Genomic DNA, 27,762 nt, shown 5'->3' on the forward strand with positions numbered 1-27,762 from the left:
TGTCTGGGCTTATTGGTGGTAGTTCCTAAAGCAAAATTAAACACCGAGAGTTGTGCAATACAGATGTGGGGACTTACTGCCATCGCATATGGCAATGTCCTTTAATTGTTAGATTTTGGAAAAACACTGCTATAGAGCTAAACTCAATCTTTCACCAGACAGTCCCACTGAACCCTGTGCTGTTCTTTTTGGGTCTATCTGTAGAAGGGCTCTCTCTGTCTTCTGTACAAATGCTTTTATTATGTAAACTTTTACATTTAGTGAGGCGATGTGTTTCAATGGATGCAGAGACGACCCCCCCACTGTTACACAGTGGTACAGAGAAACATTCAAGGTGTTCCCAATGGAGCGCCTTAGTGCCGTTATAAAGGGCAATTGCGATGCATTCTATAGGATATGACGGCCTTTGTTTGACCACCTACCTCGTGAACTTGCCGAGCTATTACATAAACGGGATCAAATGTGGAATACTGTACATATTCTGACCCAGATGTGTACATTTGTGGTTTTTTCCTTTCTGTTTGCATTTGGCTGCGCTGATTTGTTGTTGTTTGTCTCGTTTCCAAAAAGTCAATAAATCATTGTTTTAAACAAAAGAAAAACACTGAGAGCTGTCCATGATATAGGACCTTGGAGTGTATCTAGTAGCATTTGGAACTTCTTAAGCTATTCTGTAGTATGGTTACTCAGTAGGGTATTTTCAAATTGTCCAAAACGTCTTTCTCATGATTAGATTTGTACGGAATGACAATATCAGCAGCTTTGATAACATCATTTAACGTTACAATATAAACCCATTGAGACAACTGCTGATGTGATTTGGTGCTTTATAAGTAAAACTGAACTGAACTGAATGCTCAGATAGTGTTTTGTCTCTTGTTAAATTGTGTGCAAACTTGCTTCACTTGAAAAGTGTTTTTGATAAAGTTGATAAATTCCAGTTGCACAGGTCTACAGACCTGTCAACAATAAAAAACATGTCGAGAATTATGAAACTTTACAATAAAGGAGCTTGGAGTTGTTAAAAACTAAAAAAGTGACCTAAGTGTTGTTAAGCCACAACTGTATCCTGTTGACAGTGTCATCAGAACAAAGGAGAAATTAGGATTTAACAAATCAAATTCGATATGTGATGGACTCCTGTCTAAATAAATGAATTAGAATTTGGATAGTATGGTTGTTATTTGATCCTATAGTACATGAAAACCAGTTTTAGCCACTTACAGCAGATTTTTATTGTAGCTTTATTTGCCTTTTGTTTTTTTTGTTTTTTTTTTTTGGGGGGGGGCAAAAACGATAATAAATGACTTCCAAAAACTCTGTGTTTATCAGAAATAAACATGGAAACATAAAACCAAACATACTACTTCTGGTTTAGACCATTTTATGATGGACCGAGACACAAAAAGCCTTTTTTAAGCCTATTGGTGTGGAGGTGCATCAGTGCACGTGGGGGATTTGCACATACGAAGACACCATTGATGCAGAGGCTTACATAGAAATTTTAGAGAGACATATGCTCCCATCAAGACATTGTCTGTGTCAGCAGGACAATATTAGGCCTCACTCTGCACAAAGTAGGAGAGCCTGGAGAGAGAGCCTGGGGTAAACTTGTTTGGTGTTGACCCTGAAAATCTTTGCTCATTTGCCATATTAATTACAGTTGAAGTAAATGATCAAATTACAGATTTTAGTTTTTGTTGCAATTTTGAAAGTGTCCCAACTTTTTGGGAATTTCTTTTTTTAATTTCAGGTAAACAATCCAGTGGTGACTGCACTTTCTTACTATCTAACACCAGAATGTTCTTGCTTGTAAGTGTGTCTTTGATGATTTGAAAGAAATATGTATGCATATAATAAATGCTATATATTCAGTTATTTGCACAGATGTGCCATCTTTGTCAGTATATGTGTGCTCCAGCCTCAGTGCTCATAAATCAAATCTCCTGCAGTGCATGTGCCTCCACCCCTGCTGTGCAAATTTGTTCAATTAGCCACGGCCCCGGGGAGTGTGAGCGCGTAAACTCTCTCACTGACACACACACACAGGCCCCCCCCCCCACAATCCAGTGTGAAATGGGGCTCTGCCACAGTGTGAGGATTAAGCGACAATAAAACGCATTTCACGGCTGCAGCGCTTTATAGGACTGGCCTCCATAGAGCATTGGCCAAAGCACAGCAACTACCCCGCCTCTTTAATCTCCACCTTCTCCGCCCAAACACTCCCTCTCTCTTTATCACACACACACAACTGAAAAAAATCCACACACTGAGAGAGAGAGAGCTTAAATCAATCAACGCCCTCCACAGCAACTCTGTGGACTGAACGAGACGTTTTCCTAAATGAAGCTGTAAACTTCAGACAACGGCAGCAGATCATTGGTCGCCTGTTTGATGACACACACCCACCATCCTCAAGTCTTCATCATACTGACCGTGGCAAGGAAATGTGGTGCTACATTTTGAAAGAACAATTTATTTTACTCTTTATTTTATGTTATTTTGAATAGCAAATACTATTATTGTTAATATAAAAGTAATATCCTGGATGAGTGTGGAGCAGAATTTGAGTTTATATCCACGTAAGTAGTTTTATCAAGGCTTTTGCTTGAGAAATGACAACATACTGATCCCTGTGGAGGCGTTGCGAATGCTGCAGAACAACATTTTTACAGCTCTGCTTTTGAAAATTGGCATCAGTACAGTTTTTCTTTGTAAACCATACACTCTCATTTCTCCTGTGTTAAATAATTTCATTAAAACATCCACTACTTCTCCCTTTTTCACTCATGAGGTACCTACTCTGCTCGGCTCAGCTCGACTCCGTTTTTAGAGGCAGTGGTACCTGGTACCAGGTCTTTCTTTGGTACCTACTCAACCGGGGTTCCAAGCAATCTGAGTTGATCTGAAAATGTGACAACAGACTGCATCGACTAGCCAGTAGCGTGACCAAATAAGTCATGAGAGTGTCTCTTTCACAGAAATCAAAACTGCCATTTTTAACAACCGCAGTCCCCGAGTCGGACAAAGAGCCAGAGACCAGGAGCAAAATCACCTTAACGTCCTCCATTGTTGTGTTGTGAGTGTGTTACATACAAATGACATTACAGGACTTTTGGCGCTGTTGCTATAATGACTCCAGAGACATTAGGTGGCACTCAATTCTAATGGAAATTGATTGAAGCAGAGTAAAGTGCAGTTGAGCTGAGTAGGTACTGGTGGAAAACAGACATCTCCGTACCTCCACAGGTACGTCATTGGGACCAACTGCATTCCCATTCTTCATCCTCTTCATTTCCTCCTTACTGATCGTTGCCTTATCCACCCTCTCTCCTGTCTACTTCTTTCACCTCTCTGCTTATCCCACTTTTTCTTGCTAACCTTTTCCTTCGGATCCTTTCCTGTGCTTCCTCATTCTACCACCAGACCTCGATGTCTTCTTCTATCAGTCCAGTGCAAACAGCTAACACCTTCTCAACAGTTTCTCTCAGCACTTCAGCTGTACCTTCACAGTCATCTACCGGCTGTTTTCTATCATGTCTCAACTCATTCCTGAACTCTGTGCAACATTCGTCCTTCTTCGACTTTTGCTTTTACCTTCACTCCCTTGCTCTTCTTGATTTCCAGAGTCATCCTACAGTCTACCATCCAACTCTGCCGAGCTACATTCTCCCCAGTCTCCCATCTCTATCAGATTGCACCTTCAGCAAAAGATGTGCACCTCCCTCCATTCTTATACGTTGCTCTATGTTACTCTGTTTTCTTCAACTATTTGTTCACAGCAGCCATTTCCATCCTTTTAGGAAAATCACTATCATGTGCTCTTCCTCATTCTCTCCTTAACACCACATCTACCCAACACCTCCTCATCACGTCTGTCCCCTTCACCTACTGAAGTCAGCTACAACCACCACTCTGTGGCCCCTGGGCACACTCCATCACTTCACCAGCTTATTCCAGAATTCCCCTCTTGTCTAACATACATTTTAAAAGTTGGATCACTTCTTTTAAAGATGACAATAAAGATTCTTGACGTTTTTACTCAACAATAGTATTTAAAGCCAATTTTATGTTTGATAATGAAAAGTCAAAAACAGAGTAAAGTGTTTTCAGTCAATTTCATTAAAGCTAAACTGCAAATGTAGACATGACTATGCCCTCTTTTAATTATTTTAGTATTAAAAAATTATTTTAGATGAAACCAATAACGCAGCTCTGCAAACAAGTGCACTGATTGCAGCAACATATAGTGTAGATGTAGTGTAGGTGGTAGTTAAATGATACAACATAAGCATGCTGTCACATCAATATATGCAAGCTGACGTCTGTACATAAAGCTTATGTTGTTACCTGGGTGCTGCAGTTACACAGGTATTAATGGGGAATATTAACATTTTGTACAATTGCTGCATTTTTGAAAGTACATAAAAACCTGTTTTACTGAAAATAATTTAATTCTAATGTCTATAAAATTGCAACAAAGCTATCGAGAAATGAAGGTGATATTTGAAATGTTTGAACCTTCGCTTCAAACAATAATAAATTAATGAACCAATAAGTACATTTCTATTGATTATCTAACTGAGTTTGTCATTTCAAAGTTGTTATGTTTGTTTTCTTTGTTCCAACATTTTTAATCCACAAATAACTGAAGTGACTTGGAAAAAAATCTACGATTTTAAAGTCAGGGACAGGAAAGCGACTCCATTACAAGTCCAAAGAAGAATCATTTATTCATGATGCTGAAAGACACACTTATGAAGACCTACCTGTTATTATTTTTCCTTATCACTGAGCTGTAGCCTTGTTGCCCTGATTCCTCCTCTGAGGTCAGCATATGATTGCATACGTGTGTGTGAGAGAGAGTGTATGTTGACGTGGACAGTAGTCCTGCAGTACTGGCCAGCACTAAGGCTCTTATATGAAGGATAATCCAGGATAGTCGGGGGGTCTTAACTCACCCCTCCAACACACAGGGTGTCCATGCTAGGATTTGAGGGGGTGGGGTGGCAAGCTGAGGTGTGAAAGAGAGTCCAAAAATCTCAGCACACCAGGGTGTTGCAGTAAAGTTTTGCATTAATATTTGTGACACTGGTCCACAGTGTAAAACCGAGTTTAACATTAAAGACTGTACAACTGTGTGCTGCCTACAGAAAACCACAACCATAATATAACAGAATCATTGTATTTACCAGTGAGAGAAAACAAACAGATGTAAGATGAAAAACTACACAGGGTCTGAATCCTGCTCTTCTGTGTGAGACTTCAATATTTAACTAATGCACAACAACCTTTTTTTCTATCAAACTTAGAAGCCACATTATGTCGATGCAGGCCAAGAACAGTGATAAATCACCTCCCCTACTGGATGGTTCAAGGAAACAAAATCAAAAGAGAAAAGGGGAATGACTTTAGAAAGAAACAAGATGAAGAACCCAAATACCCATCAAATGAAGGTAAACGGGAAATTATAGAGAAGGAAGAATACAGGAAATAAATTGATAGAAAGACAGCTATGAAGGAAATTGCTAGAGCAGAAAGAAAATTGGAGACGAGAATGGTGGTTTCATCCAAAAAGGGGTGGAAATGATGAAGTTGAGAAAAAGGAATGAAAGAAATGTAACTTTATACAAAGTGAAGCAAGAAATGAGTGAAGTGAAGAACAGACGAGTGAAGAAGACAGACAGATGCATGCAAGGAAAACAGCTGCTTGTTGTTAAAGTCTGCAAGTGTGTAGATAAAATATAGTTTTCTGTATCTGTGTTTGTGTACACATGTGTACGACTGATTGGAAAAATCTGGCGGGGCGTTATCAGGCGAGGTAAATCGGCCTAAACCTATTGCTAATGTCTTGCTGGGGGTGTGGGAGAGATTAATAAGGAGCCGCTCCAAAAGGCTTTAGCAGTCCTGCTAAGATTCTTAACCCGCCTAACCTCCTCTGGCGCCACTGGGAAATGTCCCTGAATGTCGAAGCAAAAACATTCACATGAGTTTCATTTTCCACAGCATGATCAAACACACCTTTTGACTTTGGATTCACATTTTTACCGCTGAGAAGGCTAAACCTGGGAATGCACTTCAGGAGACATTCAAATAATGGCTGAATATTATGATATACTGAATATGTAGAAATTGGTCATTTATTTATGCATAAATAATTTAAAGAATTTGGCCTTGCAATTAAATAACAGTAAATGGCAGCTGAAGAACTGGAATCCTGCATTGTCCTTTATGTGTAACGAGAACTGCATCATTTGGACTTGTCCTTAAATAAGCAAATGTATAAGAAGTGTGACTTTTTAAACCATGACTAAACCTCTTAGCAAGTGTTTATTGAACAAAGGGTCTCACTGTGACACCAGAGACACCAATACATGGGTCCTCCCTCCTGTGGGGCCACCACTTGTAGGAGGGGCTCTGTGCTTTGGTTATTCGGGAGTAAAGTGGCTGCTACACGTGTTTTCCCCCAGTTCAGTGTCTGTATGTTTTCCAGGTGGACAAAGAAGTTGAACAGGTCCTGCCTGTTGCTTGCACTTATGGGACAAAATGACAGTTCGGTGTATCCAGTGATGTTTGGGACTTCACTCACCTACTGGGGACTTGTACACTCATATGGGCAAGGAGAGTGTGACCTCAAGGGATGTGACTGGGAGTTACATCCCTTCTCGATCCGAACCCCAGTTGTGTTTTTTGTTGGACTTCTATGATAAGATGCACAGCTTGTAGATAACAAACACCATGCTTGAGCATAAGGATTTCCAAAAGTGTAAAGTGGGGCGATCGTGGCTCAAGAGTTGGCCGTTCGTCTTATAATCAGAAGGTTGCCGGTTCGAGCCCCGGCTCAGTCATTCTCGGTCGTTTTGTCCTTGGGCAAGACACTTCACCCGTTGCCTACTGGTGGTGGTCAGAGGGCCTGGTGGCGGGCAGACTCAAATAAGTGGTAGAAAATTCAGGTGGTGTCAATTTCTTATTTCTTTTGGTAGATTTCAGTCAGATATTTGTGTTTTCACTATAAACTTAAGGCTAGAGCAACATCTGAAGCATTAAAAAATTAGTGGTTCAATTCAATTCAGTTTTATTTAAATAGTACCAAATGGCAATAACAGTTGCCTCCAGGCACTTCATATTTGACGGTAAAGACTAAAATAATACAGAGAAAAACTCCAACATTCAAACGACCCCCTATGAGCAACAGTGGGAAGCAAAAACTCCCTTTTAACAGGAAGAAACCTCGAGCAGAACCAGGCTCAGGGAGCGGCAGCTGCAATCAGCGAGAGGTGAGGGGAGAGAGACAGCCAGAGATAAATAATGACTAATGGTAAACTGCAGACCGGTGTATAAACACATAGTGGCAAATTAATTCAAGCCTAAACCACGGGTTTAATTTTTTTACTATGTGATTACAGGTACATGATACACGATGCAAGAAATCTTTCAAAACACATGCACTAACACTCATAATGTATAACTTTTAATAATTTATCACTTTTTTAAAAATTTTGTTATCATTTAAAAATTTATTTGCTTAGATGAATTTGTAATAGTTCATCTTACTAATGCTAACCCTTCTCTATATCACTGTAGGCCCGTACAGAATAATATTAATGCCTCAAGGCAACTTGTTTGTGATTTAGCGTTATACACATAAAACTGAACTGAAATGAATTTGTATATGATAAGTATGCACGATGATAATTATAGTGACGATGACTATTTTTTAATTATTATTTTATCAGCTGCTACAAAATCATTTTCCAAATATGGGATAAATAAAGTCTTATTTGTCATGTTATCTTATTTAGATAATACTGAAAAAAGATTAGTACTAAATATGTCAGATGATGTGGCTGCAAATTTTAAAAATCTGTCAAACATTTGTTTAAAAAAAACAAACTGTTATTAACTAAAAAACAGAATTCACAATCCACTGGACATAACATCCAACCACTAAAACAAATGTTTTGGTTCAGAAACGTAAAGTAAATAATCCCAAAATAATCAAGGATGTGCTTTACTAGCTCAACAGCTGTATGGTAAAGCAATACATTTGAAAATTCATGAATAATAACAATAATTATATTTTAACATTAAAAACATGAAACATCTACGTGGCTTTCTCTCGCTCTTTGAATTGCTTTGTGTATTTGTCCCGTTTCACCCTAAGATTCATTAACGTGTCATCTAATCCAGTGTTACGCTGTATTAAACACCTGTCACGGTCAAGTGCAATTTAGTTGTGATGGCAGGCCCTGAGCTCATCTGTGCTGGGTGGAATTGAGACTGAAATCGGGATCATTGCTGATTCCTAACAACGTCTCGCTGTCCTCACCCTCTGATAAGGAGTGATAATCTTTGTTTTTGGCTCTGCCACTGTTTTCTGCCCTATGGCCACACTGGGCTTTGACAAATTAAGGCTGACAACTATAATTATGCCAGCTAACAGTTTGTGTCTATATCAACCGTTTTTAGAGAAAAAAAAAAAAACAATTACACTGAATTTACAGGAGTTTGTGATTCTTTAAAATTTCTGCTGGTGACTTGAATAAAAACAATAATGCAACCTGAAGCATGTAGGCCATAGTCAAGCTGTATTTCAGTATTTATATATACTAACACTTTTTCATTCATTCTTTATCTCTGCACAACATCTATCGTTTCATCTTCTTCCACCCCGTGTGTTTTGTGCCGAGTCATTAAATTAGACCGTTTAACCTTTAAGCATGCCGCGCTCTCTCTCCATGCTAGTGATATAGTAGAGGTTGAGCTGGTGTATGTGTTATGGTTGCCCCCTAATGAGAGATCAAAGCCTTGAGGTCCTGACCCTGAGAGGAAGCGCTGGGAGTGGAGCTTTAAATCTCTGTGCTTCCCCTGCTCCCACTCCTTTGTCCCTGATATACAAATATATGCAGACCTACACATAACAAATGTGAGAAATTATCAGGCTGTGTTGCGTTAGGGGGCAAAAGGTCTGGGGTGTATGCATTCTTAGTAAGTTTGCTAGTTTAGCTCACTTGACTATGGGCAGAAATCGAAAGGGGCGATTCTGAACAATGTGGTTAAAACGCACTCAAATGTATTTAATAAAGATAAAGTGTCACTCAGGCTGCACAGTTGTGCTCTTAGACACAGCCACAGCATGAAAGAGGAAGAACTTTAAATTCCTTCCTATACTGTGACAACTGATGAACAGTTTTATTCAGCTGAGTCTGGATGTGTTCTGTGGCAGTGTGGCAAAGAGACATCGAGCCTTCACATATTACAATATCCTCCCTACAGGACGGGGATCAATACGAGCACCAGCACTTAGAGAGCAGACACAGACAGCATATTGTGAAGGGACTGTCAGGATGCTGACAACACCATGGGTAAACACACATAGAACTATTCATGGCTGCATGCATACTTCATCACACGCCCAGTTGTGTATATGAGAATGCATCACTACTCACGCCCGTTGATGTATGCAGTCGCACACACCTTTGACATGTACACACATCAACTGGTTGCAGGCCCCTGGCTTGGGGAGGTGTAATATTTCAGTAATGTGATGGAGTTTGATCCAAGGTGTCCAGTGTCCCATAGAGCTGCTGTTTTATTAGCACAAAGAGCACTCAGGGGCTCTCCAGTTCTCTCTCACGCACACACACATGCACACACTCAGTTTCATACGCACACGTCTGTACAGTCCAGTAACCACATGGACTCTATAGACTACACATGCATAGAGTGTTCAGCTGCAAAATACAAGCAGCAGCTTTCAAGAAGCGGCCCGATGCCTTAGGTATCCATGAAAGCCACATCCTGCCTGAATCATGTCCCAGAGTTAATACATCATCAAACTTCCTTCTTTTAACCAAACACCTGAAGCGAGTGGAAGACCTTGAGGTCACTACAAATCCCATCATGCCATACATTCAGACTGGAAAGCAAAGTTGTTCAATATTGGCATTAGTTAGCATCACTAGACGTTATCTGGTGTCTTCTTAGTAAAGCTGTTAAACCTGTAATGTGACTTCAACATCAGAGCAACATTGTGACATTAGTGGGCCTGGTCATGTACACGCTGCCGATGTGAAAAAGAGGACTTTCACATAAAAACAGGTTTTTTAGAGTGTTTTCTGAACGAAGAGCTACTATTAAAAGTGCAACACAGACGTTATGATGTCACGGGGCTGTATGGTGGGTTAACGGCGTATAGAGCACATGGCTGTCACAACAGACAACGAGATTATGATGCTAAGGTACAAGAAAAGCATAAGACCAGCAACGAGTTAGACCACGGGACTCCTTACAAACCAAAGCAGGGATCCTTTGCATATTGGCAGCATATTTACTAAAATCATTGTATCATCTGGATGCGTCATCAAATTTCATAAAACTGACTAAAACCACACAATGGTGGAAATTCTTCTTTGGAATGATTTTCCATTCGTAATTTAGAGGCCGTGATCAGACCGGCTACCGTCTGGCAATGTCAAAGATTCTGAAGGATGTTGTGATGTGATGCCAACTTATCACAGCTTCATTTTTCTATTTGAGTAAATAGGTTTCAGTTATTGAGAAGAGACCCCTAACGTTAACCTAATTTAGTTGTTTGTCACCATGTTTTATGGCCCTCTTGAACAACTTGAACTAAGCAGTTAGAGCCGGCCTGCTAATATACACGATCAACACTTGAAGGATCCTAGTAATCTTAAATTTAAAAAAAGACTTTACTTGCTTTACTTGAAAAGAGCAGAATGTCCTGAAGAATACTAAAGATTTCTGTCCTGTGAAAGTTTATTTTAGTATTTCCTGCGAGAAACATATTATACTCATCATTTCAAATATTTCTGGGCTAATTGCTTCTGATTGTCAAACGGCATTGATTATGTGAAGACTGGCCATGTGGGCTAAAAGCATTGATATTGGATCTACTTCTGTTAAGTCTCTACCAATCCCGTGGCTACACCCAGAAATAAAGTCAATGTGAAATTTGAACAACTTCACCTCATATATTTTTTTTTCCTTTTTTCCAATATCAATACGAGCTCACTCTGCTCTTTTATAGCAATCACTATCAGGGGAGCATCACTAGCTGCGTTATTGACAGAGAAAGGATGGTCTGGATAATGCATAGACTGTGACTGCAGAGTGGATCGTATTAACACATCTTATTGATGTGGCTTTTAACTGATATCATATTCATACACAACATGATGTGTGGAAATGGTCCATATGAACTGGTGATGTAGCTCAGAGTTTCATCTTGTGATCACATAATAGACTAATGACATTAAGAAATCATCGTATTATGTGAATCATCCTCATAAGACTTGCATTTGCTTTTCAGCGACACCCATGTGAAAGAGGATGTCTAACTGGAAGCTGCCCTTTCCTGGGAAGCAAAACAAACACTTTCTCATTTTACCTGCACTTTTTTAAACACTCAGCGGAGGAAGGTCAGCGTCTTAAAGCTCCCTATGTACAGCTCGCTTTATAAGACAACAACAACAAATTAGCTCAGCGGAAATTGCTTCAAGTGCTGCAGATTTTCATCTTGTGATCACGTATGTAGTGAAATTAAAACACAGCATGAGTCATCATAAGACTTGCATTTGCTTTACAGAAACAGGACTATTAACAGCCACGGTGTGCCCATATAAGCAAGAAGCCGTATTCCTGTCATGGGAAAAAAAAAGGCTTTCGATCAGCATTCAGATTACCCTTGAAGCCTCCCCGAGAGCCCAGCTGATGAAATTAGTTTAGGTGGGTTATCAGCTGCTTATGGTAATCTGCTATATCCTTGATTTTGTGTTTCTCATCTCCGTGTTCGGTGCTGCTGCAATGTTGATGATTGTCTCCATCTGTGTTGCTGAAGCTTCTAACGGTTTGATCCTGCACTGTGATGTTGAATGCTATGTACACGTTAATAAACAAGTACTAAAGTACAGTACAATATTTTCTATTTTTGTCAAGCAGTATTAAAGAGAAAGAAATAAACTCGTCCATCCATTTATTTGCCGGCTGTGGGTAACGAGCTAAGTCTGGTTGACTACTAACCGGACGATTCAACCCTCGACTCCTCCAGTCTGCATGTCAGAGTCGTCCTGGGCCAAAGAATGAACCTGATCCTCATTCCCGCTGCTTCACACTCGGCTAGCTTACATTACCACATTAACATTAACTAACCATTCCTAATATTATTTCTGTTCTGCAAATCATCTTTTTTCCTAAAGGCACCTGAGCAACAACGGTGCTGCGTATCTGGGCCCAGGATACTCGCGCAAAAGACGTTATTAATCACTAGAGTTTAACCTGTGGGTTAAATAAATGTTAAACATAAATAATAAACGTCAGGAGTGATGCGGCTCTATGACCAAAAAACTCATGTTTTGTACTGAAGGTCAGAACTGTAAGAGAAAGGCGAACTCTGGTCCAAAGCAGCCGACTGCGAGTGATTTTATCCGATTGAAATTTTCAGTAAATACCAGTATTAGCTCGCGTGTCTCACCAATGCCTGGGCCTTTATGATTTTTTACAGTGGACTCTGTTTGACAATCGGTGCCATCCTGCTATAATCTGCTAGATGTTGAGAAACCCCAGTGATGACATGAGCCACGAACTGGCAGCGATACCCTCTGACAGCAGACGCAGCACAATCCATAACCCTTACCCAAACACCCCCGCCCCGTGCTCCTGATGGATTAGCCCGTGTCTATAGGGTCACACAAGGATGGGCCAGCTCAAAGGAGAGGAGGGTGTTGTGAGGAGAGAGGGGTGTCTGCCCTGTCTCACCTCTACTGGCCTTTGGCGTGGTCTGTGATAGGATTGGGCATATCTAAGCCAGAGGGAGGATAATGAATGAGGGTGTATTATTTGTGAGTGTGTGAGACGGTGCCAGGAACATGTGTTATGAATCTATCAGACTGGGCGCCCGGGCCGTCATCGGGTGGAGAGGGGTCCAATTCCAAATGCACTGGACTGCTAGGATGACTGGCATGTATGACAGCTACCTGACCCTCCCCGCACACATTTCCCTCCACCCTGACAAACAAACGCACACAAGCTTCCCCAGTGCTCGACACTTTAGACTGATTGGGCTAGCAACTGCAACAGCTGGCTGGGGATTAAGGCACGGCCAGATTCAGTGTGTATATATTTCCATGTGTGTGAGTGTATGTGTGTGTTGTTGCAAAGGGACTGGCTGGTCCCTCTGGCACCTGTCGCCTAAACCCAATCCCTGCCCTCCTAAGCCGGGTGGATGAGCGGAGCCCCGTCCTCCTGTGGGACCCTGCACTCCTGCCCCAACGTGCTGATAAGGTCAGCTGGGTAGCAGGGCATGCTGGGGGTAAACAGGGGTGAGAATGAGGGCGGGAGTCAAACTAGGAGGGTTGTCACTCCAAACAGATGTGAGGATATATACCTCGTGTCCGAAACACAACAACACGGTGAAAACAAGCTTAAAGGAGCGTTAAATTACAACAAACATGTAAACGATACACGAGTGACCTCAATGCCACCACTGCGAGCACCCACTAGGGAGAACATTATGGGGTCAACACAGCTTATGCGGATCAGTGTGCTATTAATGGGACTTATAACACATGAGGGTGAAAGGGTCTGACAATTTTACCCCTGTATCTGCAAAACAGCGTGAACACATATAGTGAAATATTGGCAGGAGAGCACACATGCTGACCCTTTCATAGCCAATTCTGATGAGAGAAGATAGCACTGAGCTCTCAGCGCCCTGCCTACGACTCGTGTGATGGCTCTATTTCCACAGCTGCTCAGCACATCTTCATCTGTTGCTGTTTGTTAAGAAAGTCCTTAATACTCACTAGATGATAGCACGACAGTTTTCCAGGAATTTTACGTTGAAAAACTGAAATACTTCAAGATCAACACACTTGTTTGGTACTTGTTGTCTGCATTGTTTTGGTTAGTTTGGAGGCTTACAGCTCGCAGAGAGTCAAGAAGCAAGAGGGTGAAGCGCATGTGAACGTGAGAGCCAGCACAGACCAAAGAGCAAAGTCAGCTTTAGCGAGCCATAGAAGTGTTTGCTTACAAATAAACAAAAAACAAAAAATAGACACAAATGTGACAAAAATCTGCGTCTTCCGGCTGACAAACCTTTCAGGTTTATTCACATCAAATCACCGCAACAGTAACCACAAGGCATATTATACTGTAAGCTTAACAAGTCCAGTTAGACCAGTCAGGAGTGGTCAGCTGGGGGATTTGCAGCATCTCTACAAATCTTTGCTGCAACGATGAAGCAGGGAGAAGCATGACCACTCTATGCCACAAGTGCAGAAACACACAGACAAACAAACACAAATCATATTTTATTACTGTTGATCTACCCTGTTAAAAACACAAGGGCTGAAATATACATTTTAAGTAATAAAACTTTTTGAGATGCAGTTGCATTAAAGAGAGAAGAGAAAACAACATTTTTACAGCCAAAACTTTCAAATCATAATTAATGCAAGAATTTTACCAGCTGTGACATCACTAGGCTGTATTTTAAAGTCAGACATGAATTTTTCTATTGTACATTATATGAGTTCTAAATGTGCCCTGCAAGGACTGCTCTATTATTTAGACTTGATTACGTGTTGTATGGTAACCACAGTCACAGGGACATGTTTATTACATGATCCTAGTTTTTAGATTTAGAAGTTTTCTAACTCGCTCCTTCACATACTGTTGGTGGTTAGCTGAGTAGCCTCCCATGACATGTTTATTACAGGCTTTGTGTCTGTGTGGCATGGCAGTGATGTGTAGAGCCCGTTAAGTGAATGACAGAAGTCATACGCTTTCAGTTTCATCAATTTTATGACAAGATTATGAGCACGTAATGCCAAAATTCAGCACATTCCTTCTGCTATTTATCTTTATTATCTATTTATCTTCCTCACTTTGAGATATGAAAACAAGCATTTTTATGATTTCTGATCCATTACATATGATGTAATCAATGCCCTCAAGCTGCAAACGAGCAAGTAAAGAAAGCACCCTGTGATGCCTGTCACACAAGTTTTAATGTCATTTCTGAAGATGTGCTTAACTTTTATGGAAACACAGCGAGGGAAAGTAACATTTACTTCCTGTCATTTTGCCACATCTTTCAGACAAGTTCAATTCATTAACATAATTTAAGTTAATTAATTAAAGATTTAGATTTTAGATATTATACTAAAAGTTTATAAAATGAAAACATAATTCAAAATTCACGACTAAAACGGATGAATAGACTAATTGTATGGATTTGATGTACAACGCTGTGTGAGACTTGCAGATATTTCTTAGTATGGATTGTTTTGGGATTATTGCAGATTACAAAACAACACTGCGTGAAATCTATTTTTACACCAGGTGCTGCTGGAGTGTTTGTGCCCTGCATGTGCAGCCCAGCGAGTTTTAGTCGTGCCTTCTTGTTCTGTTTGACTATTGGCTGGTTTAATCAACCGTGCATGAATAGGTGTGTGCGCCTGTTTGTGTGTGAGAAGTCGGGTCTTTTCTGGCCCTCAGCAGATCGGTGTGATAGAAAGCAGATCCAGGCTCTGCTTCTTTTCACCCGGCGCTCACAATAACCTCAAACCAGAAACACACACACGCGCGCACACACACACACACTTGCAGGTAAGCAAGATTAAACAAAGCAACACAAACGCATGGAGTCAAAGTACTGCGCCGTGGACACACTGCTACTGCTTTGCCGAGCACATAGTGACAGGCCCCAGTCTTACTGACACACGCACACACACCAGTGTCTCCAGCCCTGTCAGGCTCTTTGACCGTGGCGAGATTGCATTACACCTCAGAGGAGGAAACTTTTAACACAACGTCTGGCTGTGGCGTCCAGAGGAATAGTCATTAAGTGAAAAAGGATAACTGAGGAAAGATAAAACATTCCCACATCTGACACGCTCACACGCAAACGCAGGGAGTTTTATAAGATGGGCAGAAGTGCTAGGTGAAGCTGTAAAAGCAAAAACAGGGGCTGTTTCCAAAGGAGGGGTTGCTCTGAACACACTGGTACAATAATATCACAGCACGGCTATAAATGTCACAAGTTCAATCTTCAGAGTGACTGTAATATTAGCCGCAGTGATTGGCAGACAGGGAGGGGAATCTCTGCCAAATGTCAGAGTGAGGCCACGAATCAACAATCAGACTTGGATACAATGTTCCTGCTACAGGTGAGGATGCAGCTGTTTTCTAAACCTCTCTGTTACCTTAATTAATTACGACCTCACATTTTTGCTCACGTGCAGAAAAATCCCCTTAAAAATACAAACTAAATTAGCGTAACCCTTCCTTTTTAGCCTCGAAGGTTAATAATAAATGAATGCGGAGCATTGTGCCAAAGGGTTTTGAAACGCTTGGCTAATAATTTTTCTTTGGTAAGATGAAAGGATGTTTTTCTACTCGGTGACTCGGGGCACCGCCCAATAAACATCGGTAGACGTAATGGTTTCACCAGCAAAGGCAGCCAGAGAGAATGTGATGAATTTTCCTTATCGGAACTTCAAAGTCCAACATTTTCCATCATTTGAGGAAGAGTGTGAGAGAAAAGCAGAAAGGCTTTCTGGCAAAGTGTTACTGCGATGCCTCCACTTGATATGAACACACACGTCTGACTCATTCTGCTGGCCCTGAGAGTTCACCACTTGAAGGAAATGATTTACTCGTCCAAATCCTCCCTCTTGTTTGATCCCAGGGAGCTGGAGCAGAGGTGGGGGAGACGCTAGTTTACCAAAGTGTGTTTTTGCCATCCTTTCCCTCCCTCTTCTTCTACTTTTCTAGCTCCTCTGCTTAGGTCGGCCATTTTGTAATTTACTGCAGTCATAAGGCCCGTCGTCGGCTACGAACGGCGCGGGATTATGTGAAACGCTGTCTGGCGGCATATTTCACAAAGGAGATCAAACAGAGAGCTAAGTGATTTCTTTTTTTAAGGGCAATAAGTTACAGAGTTCCTTCTCGCAGCCTCGAAGGGGATGACTTTGCAAGATCTTCAACTGAAGTATTCATTGCACTTCACAGAATTTCGAAGAAGAAAAGGCTCAGTAGCTCTGGATGTTATCCACAAACTAGAGCCAAATTCTTTGCATGCAAAGTGCACAAAACATACCAGACTTAATACTTCTCAGAAAAAAAAGCAGACGTTTCCACCTCATCTGTCAAAAAGGCAATCTCGCCTCCAATCGGGAGATCTGTAGTTTGCTAAATCCGCACAGAGGAGAGGTGGGCAGCAGTCCAGTTAGAGAAAGAGAGACCAACAGAAGATTAGCTGCTGATTGTTCATCATACCGAAAAAAGGAGACGGTCTCGGCAAAAACAAAACTAAATGAGAAGATGGACACAGCTTGTGGCACAATGTTTGCATTGAAGCAAAGCTGTCAAAGGGGGCGGGACAAAAGCATCAGTGACAGATTCAGATATTTTCACTAGAAGGATTTCACTCACCAGAGTCGTGAATTTAAGACTCCTGATGGTTGCACTTTAAGTCAATCCAGCAAACTAAACAAAAGTTAGCCAACGTGGCGAAAAAACACTCTGCTTAGACAGAAGTGGATAAAAAACCAGAGACTGATTGACGGACACGTTTTTAAACTGGACCGCAGTTTATCTAGGACTGCACAGTCTGGTACTGTGGGCAACACAGCACGAGTTAGTGCGATTCCCAGTTAAAGTGGTAGTGAAGACGGTGTTGGTGTCAAGGTTTGCAAATATGTATTAGTTGCGTATATTTGACAGAAAGAGACAAAAAAATATTTCAAACAGCATTAAATAAAATAACTCCAAACAACCATATGCACAAAAGAACTCCCTACTGTGGCTATGACAATATTCCAGTGTGGACCGATGTGGACAGATCCACTTTGCCATCTGGCACGCGCGCACGCTCTCACGCACACACACCTGGGGGCAGCCAACACTTGTGCTCGTGAAAAACAAATACAGATGGAAATGCGTGCCAACACACACAGAATCAAAGCGCCCGGTTGTGCACCTACACACACAAACAGCACCGAACGTGTGATGAGAAACTCCAGTAGCAGTTTGGCTGTGCCGGTGTCAGCGCTGTGCAAACAGAGGCCGGTTGTTGACGCGCCAGATATATGGGTGTTATTCTTCCTCTGCGTACGTGTACGTGTGTGCGCGTGTGCGTGGATCGCTGCTGGGACTCCCCTTGGCTAAACCGAGCCTCCCACACCTTCTCTTCCTCAGAACCCCGTCACTCTCTCTCTCTGTGGATGGATTGATGAGGAGCCCCACTTCCCTCATCCTCCCTGAGTTTCTCACGGAATAGAGGGAGAAGAGGAAGATTGAAGAAAGCTGAGCCTATTGGCCATCACTCATTCCTATTCACCTTGGGAGTGTGAAAACCCCCCCGAAATACTGGCAGTGACGAATGGAGCAATAAAGCTATATGTGCCTAGAAGAACACGCAACGCTGCTCATGTTGTGGGAATGTGCACGAATGACATCACCAGCACAGGGATTTAAATACTGTACCTGCCGACTTACATCTGTGCTTTGCACACTCAGTTTGACCAAAGCTGCCAGTAGAAACTGTCTATTGTTTTTATACACTTTAGTAAATATTACTAACAGCAGGGGTGTAGCCATCATTGAGGACACGGGGAAGGCGGGCGTTCCCAGCGCTCCAGTGATTGAAACTCTGCTTACGTTAAGGTGAATAACTGAACAGCATTTTATTGATTTCATAGTAAAATATTAAGAAACTGAGCATAATATAATATATATGTACAAAATGAAGCTAAGAAACAACATAATACTTATTGTCTTCTTGCTCACTGCCTCAGCAATGCAGAGATAAAGAAATGTGGACCCTGGTCTGTGCAACTCTGAGAAGTTAATACAGGAAATTTCTTTCTGAAACGTGAAGTGTCAGGTAATAACGCAGCAAGAGGTCGTCTAAAACATAAACATAAACATAAAGGCTTTAAGCATTATTTGATAATAGTGGCATTGGCGTGATGGCTTTATTGTCTGACACTTTTATTTACACTGGGGCACCAAGGGGTCACCATTAAAAGCACAATTAAAGGGCAGCCTCACGACCTCTCCATTTCAAAGGGATTTCACAGAGACCTCGCCGTCAATTTCATTTGGTAATCTCATAAAATGAAAGAACACTGACCTGTTAGAATCCATCCCACGTCATCAGCAGGACCACATGGAAAAGAGAAAAGAGAACAGTTAGGAGGCAAAATAATGCAGACATGCATTCATCTGTACACGAGCACGGGTTATGTCACAGATCACAGGCTAATTAGTTCTTCACTCCAGGTGGTGACAGTCCTGCTCTGCGGGGAGCCACAGCAGCCAGTGTGTGTGTTTGTGTCAAGTGTCAAAGAACTTCTTAGCACCTCATCACCTTTGACCTCCTGGGGGTTGTTACACGATGAATAACATTAACACTCGATTGCGAGTACACACAGAGACACACCCAAACACGAGGGTAAAGTATCCCCAGCCTTTAATAGTAGTCGACTGATTTTACAAGTCGTTGTCATCGCTCGTGGCAACTTTACGAGTTGTTGGAGTTTTTTGTTGGTAGTTGTGACTTGAAGTCAGCTGTTACTCATTGAATTTACCCATTAATAAATATGACCCCTCTGTAATGGACTGGCAACCTCTTGCCTAATGTCAGCTGGGCTAGGCTCCAGCTCCCTGTGGCTAAGTTAGGATGATGGACAGAAGCACAGATTACCAAAAACAAAGTAACAAAATCATGTTACAACAGAGATGTTGCTTAAATAATATGGCCAATGGTTACAGTGTATGAAAGTATCCAGAAACCAGAAAGAAATTTGAAGCGAGTCAGAAACACTCTGAATCTAAAATGTGATTGTTTTAGAATGACCCGATAATTTAAGGAAGTGATAACCAGTCTATAGCAGCCATATTCAATGTTCCTAAATAATTCTCCTTCCCAGAGTAAAGAGATAAATAATAACAGATTCTGAGGGTATTTGCTAGAGGTGGGAATCACCATACATCCCACGATACGATATTATCACAATACTTAACGCACGATACGATATTATTGCAATTTTTTAAAATATTTTGCGATATTCAGATTCTGTACATAAAGGTAAACTTTATCAATATTCATTTTATCTAATATCAAAGTCTCACACTCAGTCTTTCTCTCATTTCAGTTTTATTGTTGACAAACTGAACGGTTTGTATTACAGTCTAGTCCAACTTAACTGAATGCAACCACCTGGTACAATTACAGCTATTCTGAACTATGCAATTTATGAAAACTATGCAGCCCCTTCAGCAACTGAAGAATTTGAAAGTAAATTAAAACAAAATATAATTTTACATTAAATAAAAAAGTTTTAAACTTAATTAAAATAAAACATGTCTTAAATTAAAATAAGTAAACTGTCATGTTTATTGCTGCCAAAAACAAGTTAAACACATTTGGACAGTGAAGGAATGTCAGGATTCTTGCTCAGAAAAAGGATCAACATGCTCTGAAGTCAGAGCACAAAAACCTTTTTTGTAACAAAATATCGATTTCTGCTGTCCCTGCATCGATACATTATTAGCAAACAAAATATCACGATACTGCACAGTATCGATTTTTTCCCCCACCCCTAGTATTTGCTAAAAAAATTATCTTTATTTTTGTGAATTTATAACTTCAATCTGACACAAAAACTCAGAGGAATCTTTACACATTTCCTAGTATTCGTTATCTCACCTCATGTTAAATTAGATTTGATTCAAAATGACACGTTATTACTGGATGTCATCACGTACCCTCTAATGTCTAATTCACAGATGTTGGAGTATCTGGACTTTTCTCATCACTGCAGTGAGTTTCTTGCCTCAGACTGACAGATCACACGCTGCTTGTCATAGTCGGTCTTTTTTCATATCGACATTTTTTTTAAAATTGCACCACACTGATTGTCTCAAGGGAAACAATATTCAGAATCTCTGCTATTTCACCTTGATTCTTGCTACTTTTTATCTTCTTTAAAAAACAAGCTGTGGCTTTTCTGGCTTCTTCTTTGGACACAGTTGTCTCGGTTTCTTTAGTCTGACTTTTATTAGTTTCTTGCAAATTCATTTCCACTCCCACCGGGAGGTAAAAGTATTTCCTTATATAGAAAAGTGGTGGTGTGGCATTCAGATTTTCTTGTTTTTACGCAGGGTAAGAAGACTTACATGCACACATTAGTAAACAAGGGCCATTGCATTTGTTTAGAAACTATTATTGAGCTAAATAAAATAGTAATATCTGAACTCCAAAGTCAGCCACGACCACGAAGGAGCGCGGGCCCATCATACTGATGGTAGGAAAAAGCAACAACATGATTAAATTTGTTATTACTACTATAATTATACTTTTAGGGTGTGTTCCACAGGTGTCAATCATGTTAGCTTGTAAAAGTATGAGCATTAGCATCCCCCCCCCCAATAATTAGAGGACCCAAGTGTGCCAAGGAGGAAGTATGCTTTCCACTGGGTGAGAACTTCCCTCAGGAGCAGCGAGACCACCTAGCACTGAGAGCCTGGTGACAAGGGCTTTGATTATTATGCCTGCACTCCCTGCCAGGGCTAAATTTAAGTGTTCCCATAAGTCCAGAAGAAATAAGACTTGGGAATGGCCTGGCCTGTGTTTGTGTGAGAGGGGAGAAGTCTAGCTAAGTGTGTGTGTGTGTGTTTGGGGTCTCTTCTGGTCAGCTTTGTCACACAGTCCAGGGGATAATAATAGGATGTGCTACAACTAACTGAGACTAAAGCCGGACTTCCCACGTCTCCCACTCTTTGGTGGCACTTGTGCTATTCTCTAAACACCCGTCGGACCCGCCCCCGCTCATGTGACGAGCGCGCTCGACTTTCTTGCTCCATCTCTCCCGTTCGGCACCTCCCTCGAGCATAAAGAAAACTGTAAGAAAGAGCAGGACACTTCAAGCAACCCCTCGTCTCCCAAGGAAATGTGGATTCCTTGTTTATCTTTGATTAAAAATAACTTTGGGAAGAGGCCGATCAATACTTTCCCTGCGAAAAGAGAAATGAGGGAAAAAAAGGAGGCTGTGGAGGAGGAGGAGGAGGAGGAGTGGCAAGCGGAAAGGAAGAGAAAAAAGCGTGAGAAATTTGACGACATTTCGAAAAGTGTGTCTGTGTGTGTGTGTGCGATGGGTCAGCCATTCCCATGGCCTCGTACAGTAGCCCTGACGTTGCTACTGACTGCTCTGATGTTTTAATACTGACCATATAGCTGCCTTACACACATAAGAGGCCAGTAAAAGCCTTGTAGGAGATGCTAGGAGCCTCCCATGCTATATAAAGGCCTTACGAGGACGGGAGCACTGCTGGGTCATTCCTGCTTGTGCTTTCCTTGGCTCCTTTCAAAGGATCTGCTTATGGTTTCTGTCAGAGATGCACGTCCATTTTTCACCCCATTAACAACTATCATTACCAGCCCAACTGTAGGCTATAATTGGGCCAGCTATGGAAAAGAGTTGTCAAAACACAATTAAATTCCAAACTATGGTGAGAGAGAACAGAGAGAAAGTGCTGGACGGCCATAACATCATATTGCAAGCTTTCCTTGCCCAAAAATAGGAAAGAAAAACACGAAAACCATTATTTTACATCGGAAGGTTTTGGAGGGGATTATATAGACGGGCGAACCGAGCTGCCCGAACGATAGGGCTACTGAAAACATAACAAATAATCACTCTTGGTGTCAGAGATGAAGAATGGACACATTAAAAGCCCTGCCCGAAGATCAAAAGCCAAGATCCCGAGACAGACTTGATTTAGAAAAACTTCAAATACAGCCGTGACGTGACGTGCAAGACAAATTATTATAGCAGAATAAAGATGTCCATGATGAATAAACTACATACTCCTTGTGTCAGGAGGTAGCATGAGCTGCTTGTAAAAAGCTCCATCAGGGCTTTCATTGAGGCTCTGGGACTGGGGAAAAAAGTAGTGAGCCCATACAGCTTCAGTTTCTTAGGAGGAGCCGAGGTTTGGCAATAATAATCTATAAAACCCTTAAAGGTCCTGTATAGAAAATTGGGATAGCAACAGAACAAGAACACACAAGAATAAAAAGAAAACATAACAGGAAAAAAAGTAAGACGCAACGTACCCTATCAGCTTTATTTTTAATGTGCAGTGGTCTGCGAGATAACACTGGATGACATGGATAACACTGTGGACGTGGATTTGTTTTTGAAAGACTGAGAAAACTGGTTATCTCCCTCGAAGCTAACCAAACAGCAATGAAGAAAAAGAGAAAAACCAGTCCTAAAACAACAAGAACCAGATAAGACTTCAAGTCTGTCATCTAACACCAATTCTAGTTTCTTTTTTTATACCAGTAGGTGGTTGTCATAATGCTCACTAACAGCAAAAGTAATTATTTTTCTGTGTAGTGATCCTCACTTGCCACATCCAAACTCTATGCTGCAATCAAGTTGTAGCAACAATGTTAGATTTTAGCTCTTCTGTATGATTGTGACTTACACCAGGCAATAAACGTGTGTCTAAGAAAAACTGGTTACTTCTGGCTTACATGAAGAATATATCACAGTTACTTGTTGCTCGCTACATGCAGTAATTTGCAAGTATGTGTTTCTTTTGTTTCCACGATTCAGTCCTTTAACTTGCCTCGGTGATCGGCATGTTTTCCAAAGTCAGTGTCAGCAACGTTTCCTTTAATCACAGCAGGAATAAAGACATACAAATACATCATAGCCAATCACGCCGAGTCGTGAATGTCTGCGAATGTGGCTTCACTCCTAATCAAAACATAACATGTCCTGTGGCTGCATTCAGCCGGCTCTGTGGGCTACTGTCAGTGCACTTTCTCTGCCAAGTTTCTCCTTCTCTGACTATTAAAATCTCTACAGTATAAACATCTTAAAAAAGGTGCTTACTATTTTGTGACGCTTAACAATTACCACTGCCTCTTATCTCAAACTTAAATATAGCTGTGCTGCATGGGAACACCATATCAAGCACAACCCTACAGAGAGTGTTAACAACACAGTCATCTACAATAGAAAAGCATAGTGCGAGGCCTAAGACGACGTCTGTCTACCAAGGTATCTGGTGCTAGAACAGCGTCTATTAAACCATACAGTAGTGGTGTGTGTGTCGGCTGACATAAAGCAGAGAAGGCTGGGTAGTGGAGGGGAGTTGCAGGCCTCTCTGCCTCTGTAATCTGGCCTGATTTATAGAGACTAGCCCAGCTCTCCCCTTCCACCTCCGCACTGACACACTGGGCCTCCTCCATTGGAGACAGCCTGGCGTCCACACACACACACACACACACACACACACACACACACACACACACACACACACACACACACACACACACACACACACACACACACACACACACACACACACACACGGAAAGTCATGTGCATAGAACCAGGCATGAGTGTCTCAGTTGCACAGTAGTGCATGCAACCAAACCACATGTGCCCATTGCTTAACCAAATGAATACCAGACACAGAAATGAAAGGCATCTAAATGTCTGCATGATGTCAGAATAGAAAAGTTCTACATCGAGAAATTATTTTAAAACAATGTAAGAAACAATTTATGGAAAATTAGGGGTTTTTTTATATCATCAAAACAACAGAACCAAAAAAAACCTTGCAAGGAAAACAATTTCATTACAATCACTGGCATCCTGTCACAGCAAGCAAGGCAAGCAGCGCTCATTTACTGTAATCTTGTCAAGCCGAGAGGCCAGCAGGTTTTTTTTTTTTGGCGTTTTGCACATGCGCAAAAGACTCGTCTTTGACAGCAGACTGATGGGAAACTAGCGTGTTAGGCAGGCTGCCACTGGGTCTGCTTTCACTGCTCTGACTTCAGCTACCATCTGCACTCTGTGTGGAAACACAGCTAGCATCAGCAAGTAGATGATCGCTCATTTATCATCGCAGCAAATGAGCTTTCGCTTAGTAACCACCTCGGCCAACGTAAGAAACTTGAATTACTTGTTTCGTACGTTAAAGCTTTGACGATGGAGACGGGAACACCTGGTCTGGTTTAATGAACCATTGCAGGCTCAGATTAGCATATGTGAGAAATCACTACTTTGAATGAATGTACAAAGTTTAATCCACTGTTTTGCTGATATAACACTTTATTTTCCATTAATATTTTGGCAGATAGCCACATCGCCCAGTGCTCAAGGCTTTGACTTCAGCTGTGATGCATTTTAAAGTTGTAGGCCGGTGTTTCTAAGATGATTAAATGTAGTTTTTTAGAGATACGTGGTCCATTAAAGACGGGATTTTATACAAAATGTTACATTACTTTAGAATAAACACAACAGAAAGTGTTTAAAATGATAAGTGAGTAATAATAGTATTGAAATACACCTAAGGTTTGATCAAAAATAATAATGATGTAAAAATATTACAAAATACATGTATGCTTTCAAAAATCCACAGTACACCCATATATCCATGGCCTGCCTACAGACAATCCAATGAACACACTATATTTGAAAAAAAGGAGATTGGTTGCTCTAACATCCTATTAGGTCAAAGAGAAAAATGCATGTAAACATGTGTGTTTAGGCCCTTAAGGAGGATCCTTTTACGATACATTATTGTCAAGTACCCACTCTAGGTATTTGGTTTTGTATCTAGGCAGTCAGCCGCCTGTGCTACTAACATTCACAGTGCCTGTGAATGTACACTTGGTTCTGAAACAACCAAAAGTCACACATTAAGAGATAATGGAAAGACACAACAAGCAGACTCCAACACCTTTATGCGTGTGTGTGTGTGTGTGTGCGTCCACACGTGTGTATAACATGAATCACACTGCAAGGACAGGTGTTTACAGTGAAGCTGGTTATCTGTCTCCATTACACCACCACAGTTCAGCCTCCCAGGGCCATTATCTACTCAGAACTGCCTAAATACACACACTCAGAGACAGGAAGCCCCACCAACTAAAGGCAAGACCCTTTACCTGTGTGCACGCCATGAGCATGTAATGGACCTTTCAGGGGGTCTTTTGACTCAATCCGACACCCAAACAGAAAAGGCCACGTCCCTGTTATTTCGCAAACTGTGTTTCTTTGATCTGCAGTGAAATCAGCGCACATTCACGTACAGTTGCATTTAAACCCCCTTAGTTCAAACTAACATTGTTGTTATAGTGGCTAAGGTTTTGATGAAAGCCAAAGTCTGACCCGATGTCATTTTTACATCCTCTTTCAGTGATCAGATGGTCTGATGAAGCACAGCGAGCTTGTTCCTTATCAGTCTGTGCAAACAATGTTCCCCTGGAATCCAGTTAATCCTGTGTGACACAAGCTCTGAGTAAGATCAGATAGTAAGCATGTGTGCCTATGCTACATTTGTAACTAAGTACACATGCATTTAGTTTGTTTACATATTGGTCCTGAAGTATTAGTCACAGCACCCATTTCAGACACATGCCGGGTTTCTTTCCTGCGCGCAGCAAACCAAACCTGTGCTTAAATACTTTAACACTTTCAGACATTCTAATTGTGATTGCCATAAAGTCGTACAGTCTCAATTATCTCCTGCAGCTGTTCCATACTCTTCAGCACATAATGGCTTTTGACAGCCCAGAAAGCAAGGGTGTGAACTTACTGCTTTCAATCATAGCCCTCAGTCTACAGCGCTACGGTCCTGACACCAAAGCCTGACGTTTCTGGCAGTGTTTTTACAAGGATGACAAACTCACATGATCATTAAGGATGGGGAAGATTTTTACATGTGGAACCTGTCAGCAGAATGAATAGCTTACCCACGCAAAGCTCTGCCACTTTTCCAGCGAGAAACTACTTACACAGACTCCTGTATGACCTACTGGAATGCGCTGAATTGTGTCTTACTCACAACTGAGTTTAGGAAATAGAAACACATTTTAAAGAACGATGATCAATGGCTTCCTGCTAATTTGGCCATTTAGAAACATGCTGTTTTCTCTTGGCTAAACAGGCACATTAAGTTTAACCGTGAGCGTTGAAAATGTGCTTTTCTCCTTCTGTGACAACATTTAATCAGGGTGGAAAGATGAGAGGGGAAGAGAACACTTCAGGCTATTGTTGTTCCTTTTTTGGTGTTCCATCTCCAGCAGTAAAATAACTCCATGTGTGTGACTGAGAAATCCAGTCAACAAAGACCGCAGAAGACATCATTTCTTCTGGTATGTTCTCCTGACTGTTCAAGGCACTGTCGTACTAGTTTGGACTGTAGTACGACAGCATAGCAGAGCATCAAAAAACTGTTGTTACACGAAAGGCATTTGTCAGAGTTTCTTTTCTTATGTCATCCTTGCATATAAGATTCTGTTGTAAATATGTAACAATGTGCAAACCACAGGTTTCAGTTTCAGTTCAGTTTAATTCTATTTAGTTTCCCACGTGTTTCTGCTAGTTTCAGTTTGTTTTCATTCGTTTAATTGTTTTAGTCTTTACATCATAATAAATTATATAATATCATTATCATATTATGGAAGGTGCTTGTTAGTGGAAGATTATTACAACATGTACACATTTTGGAGGAAGCTGAGTCAAATTTTTAAGGTCTCAATAAATCAGGACAGGTTGTGCTGACGAAGCTCACTGTACTGATATAACAAAGGGCATTTCTTACATCTTTTTACTTTATTCGTTTTTGTTGTTTTGTAAGTTTTGTAAGTGCACAAAATAATTTCAGTTTCTTATCTCTTTTTTTATTTTTTATTTTCCTCTCATT

General features: G+C 41.1%; 1 protein-coding gene across 3 annotated transcripts in view; it reads right to left on the reverse strand.

Moving 5' to 3' along the window:
- The window catches only part of bcas3 (BCAS3 microtubule associated cell migration factor), a 314,780-nt gene that overhangs the window by 58,221 nt on the left and 228,797 nt on the right, over positions 1–27,762 (reverse strand). Inside the window, exon 24 of one of the 3 annotated variants that reach the window (XM_076892111.1) lies at positions 18,691–19,159. The exons of the other annotated variants lie outside the window; for them this stretch is intronic. Coding sequence (XP_076748226.1) covers positions 19,137–19,159 — 23 coding nt within the window. The 3' untranslated portion in view covers positions 18,691–19,136. Of the gene's footprint in view, positions 1–18,690; positions 19,160–27,762 lie in introns of those variants that run through there. 3 annotated transcript variants of the gene reach the window in all.

This window comes from Maylandia zebra, linkage group LG14 (genome assembly GCF_041146795.1).
Source record: "Maylandia zebra isolate NMK-2024a linkage group LG14, Mzebra_GT3a, whole genome shotgun sequence".
Lineage (NCBI taxonomy): Eukaryota > Metazoa > Chordata > Actinopteri > Cichliformes > Cichlidae > Maylandia > Maylandia zebra.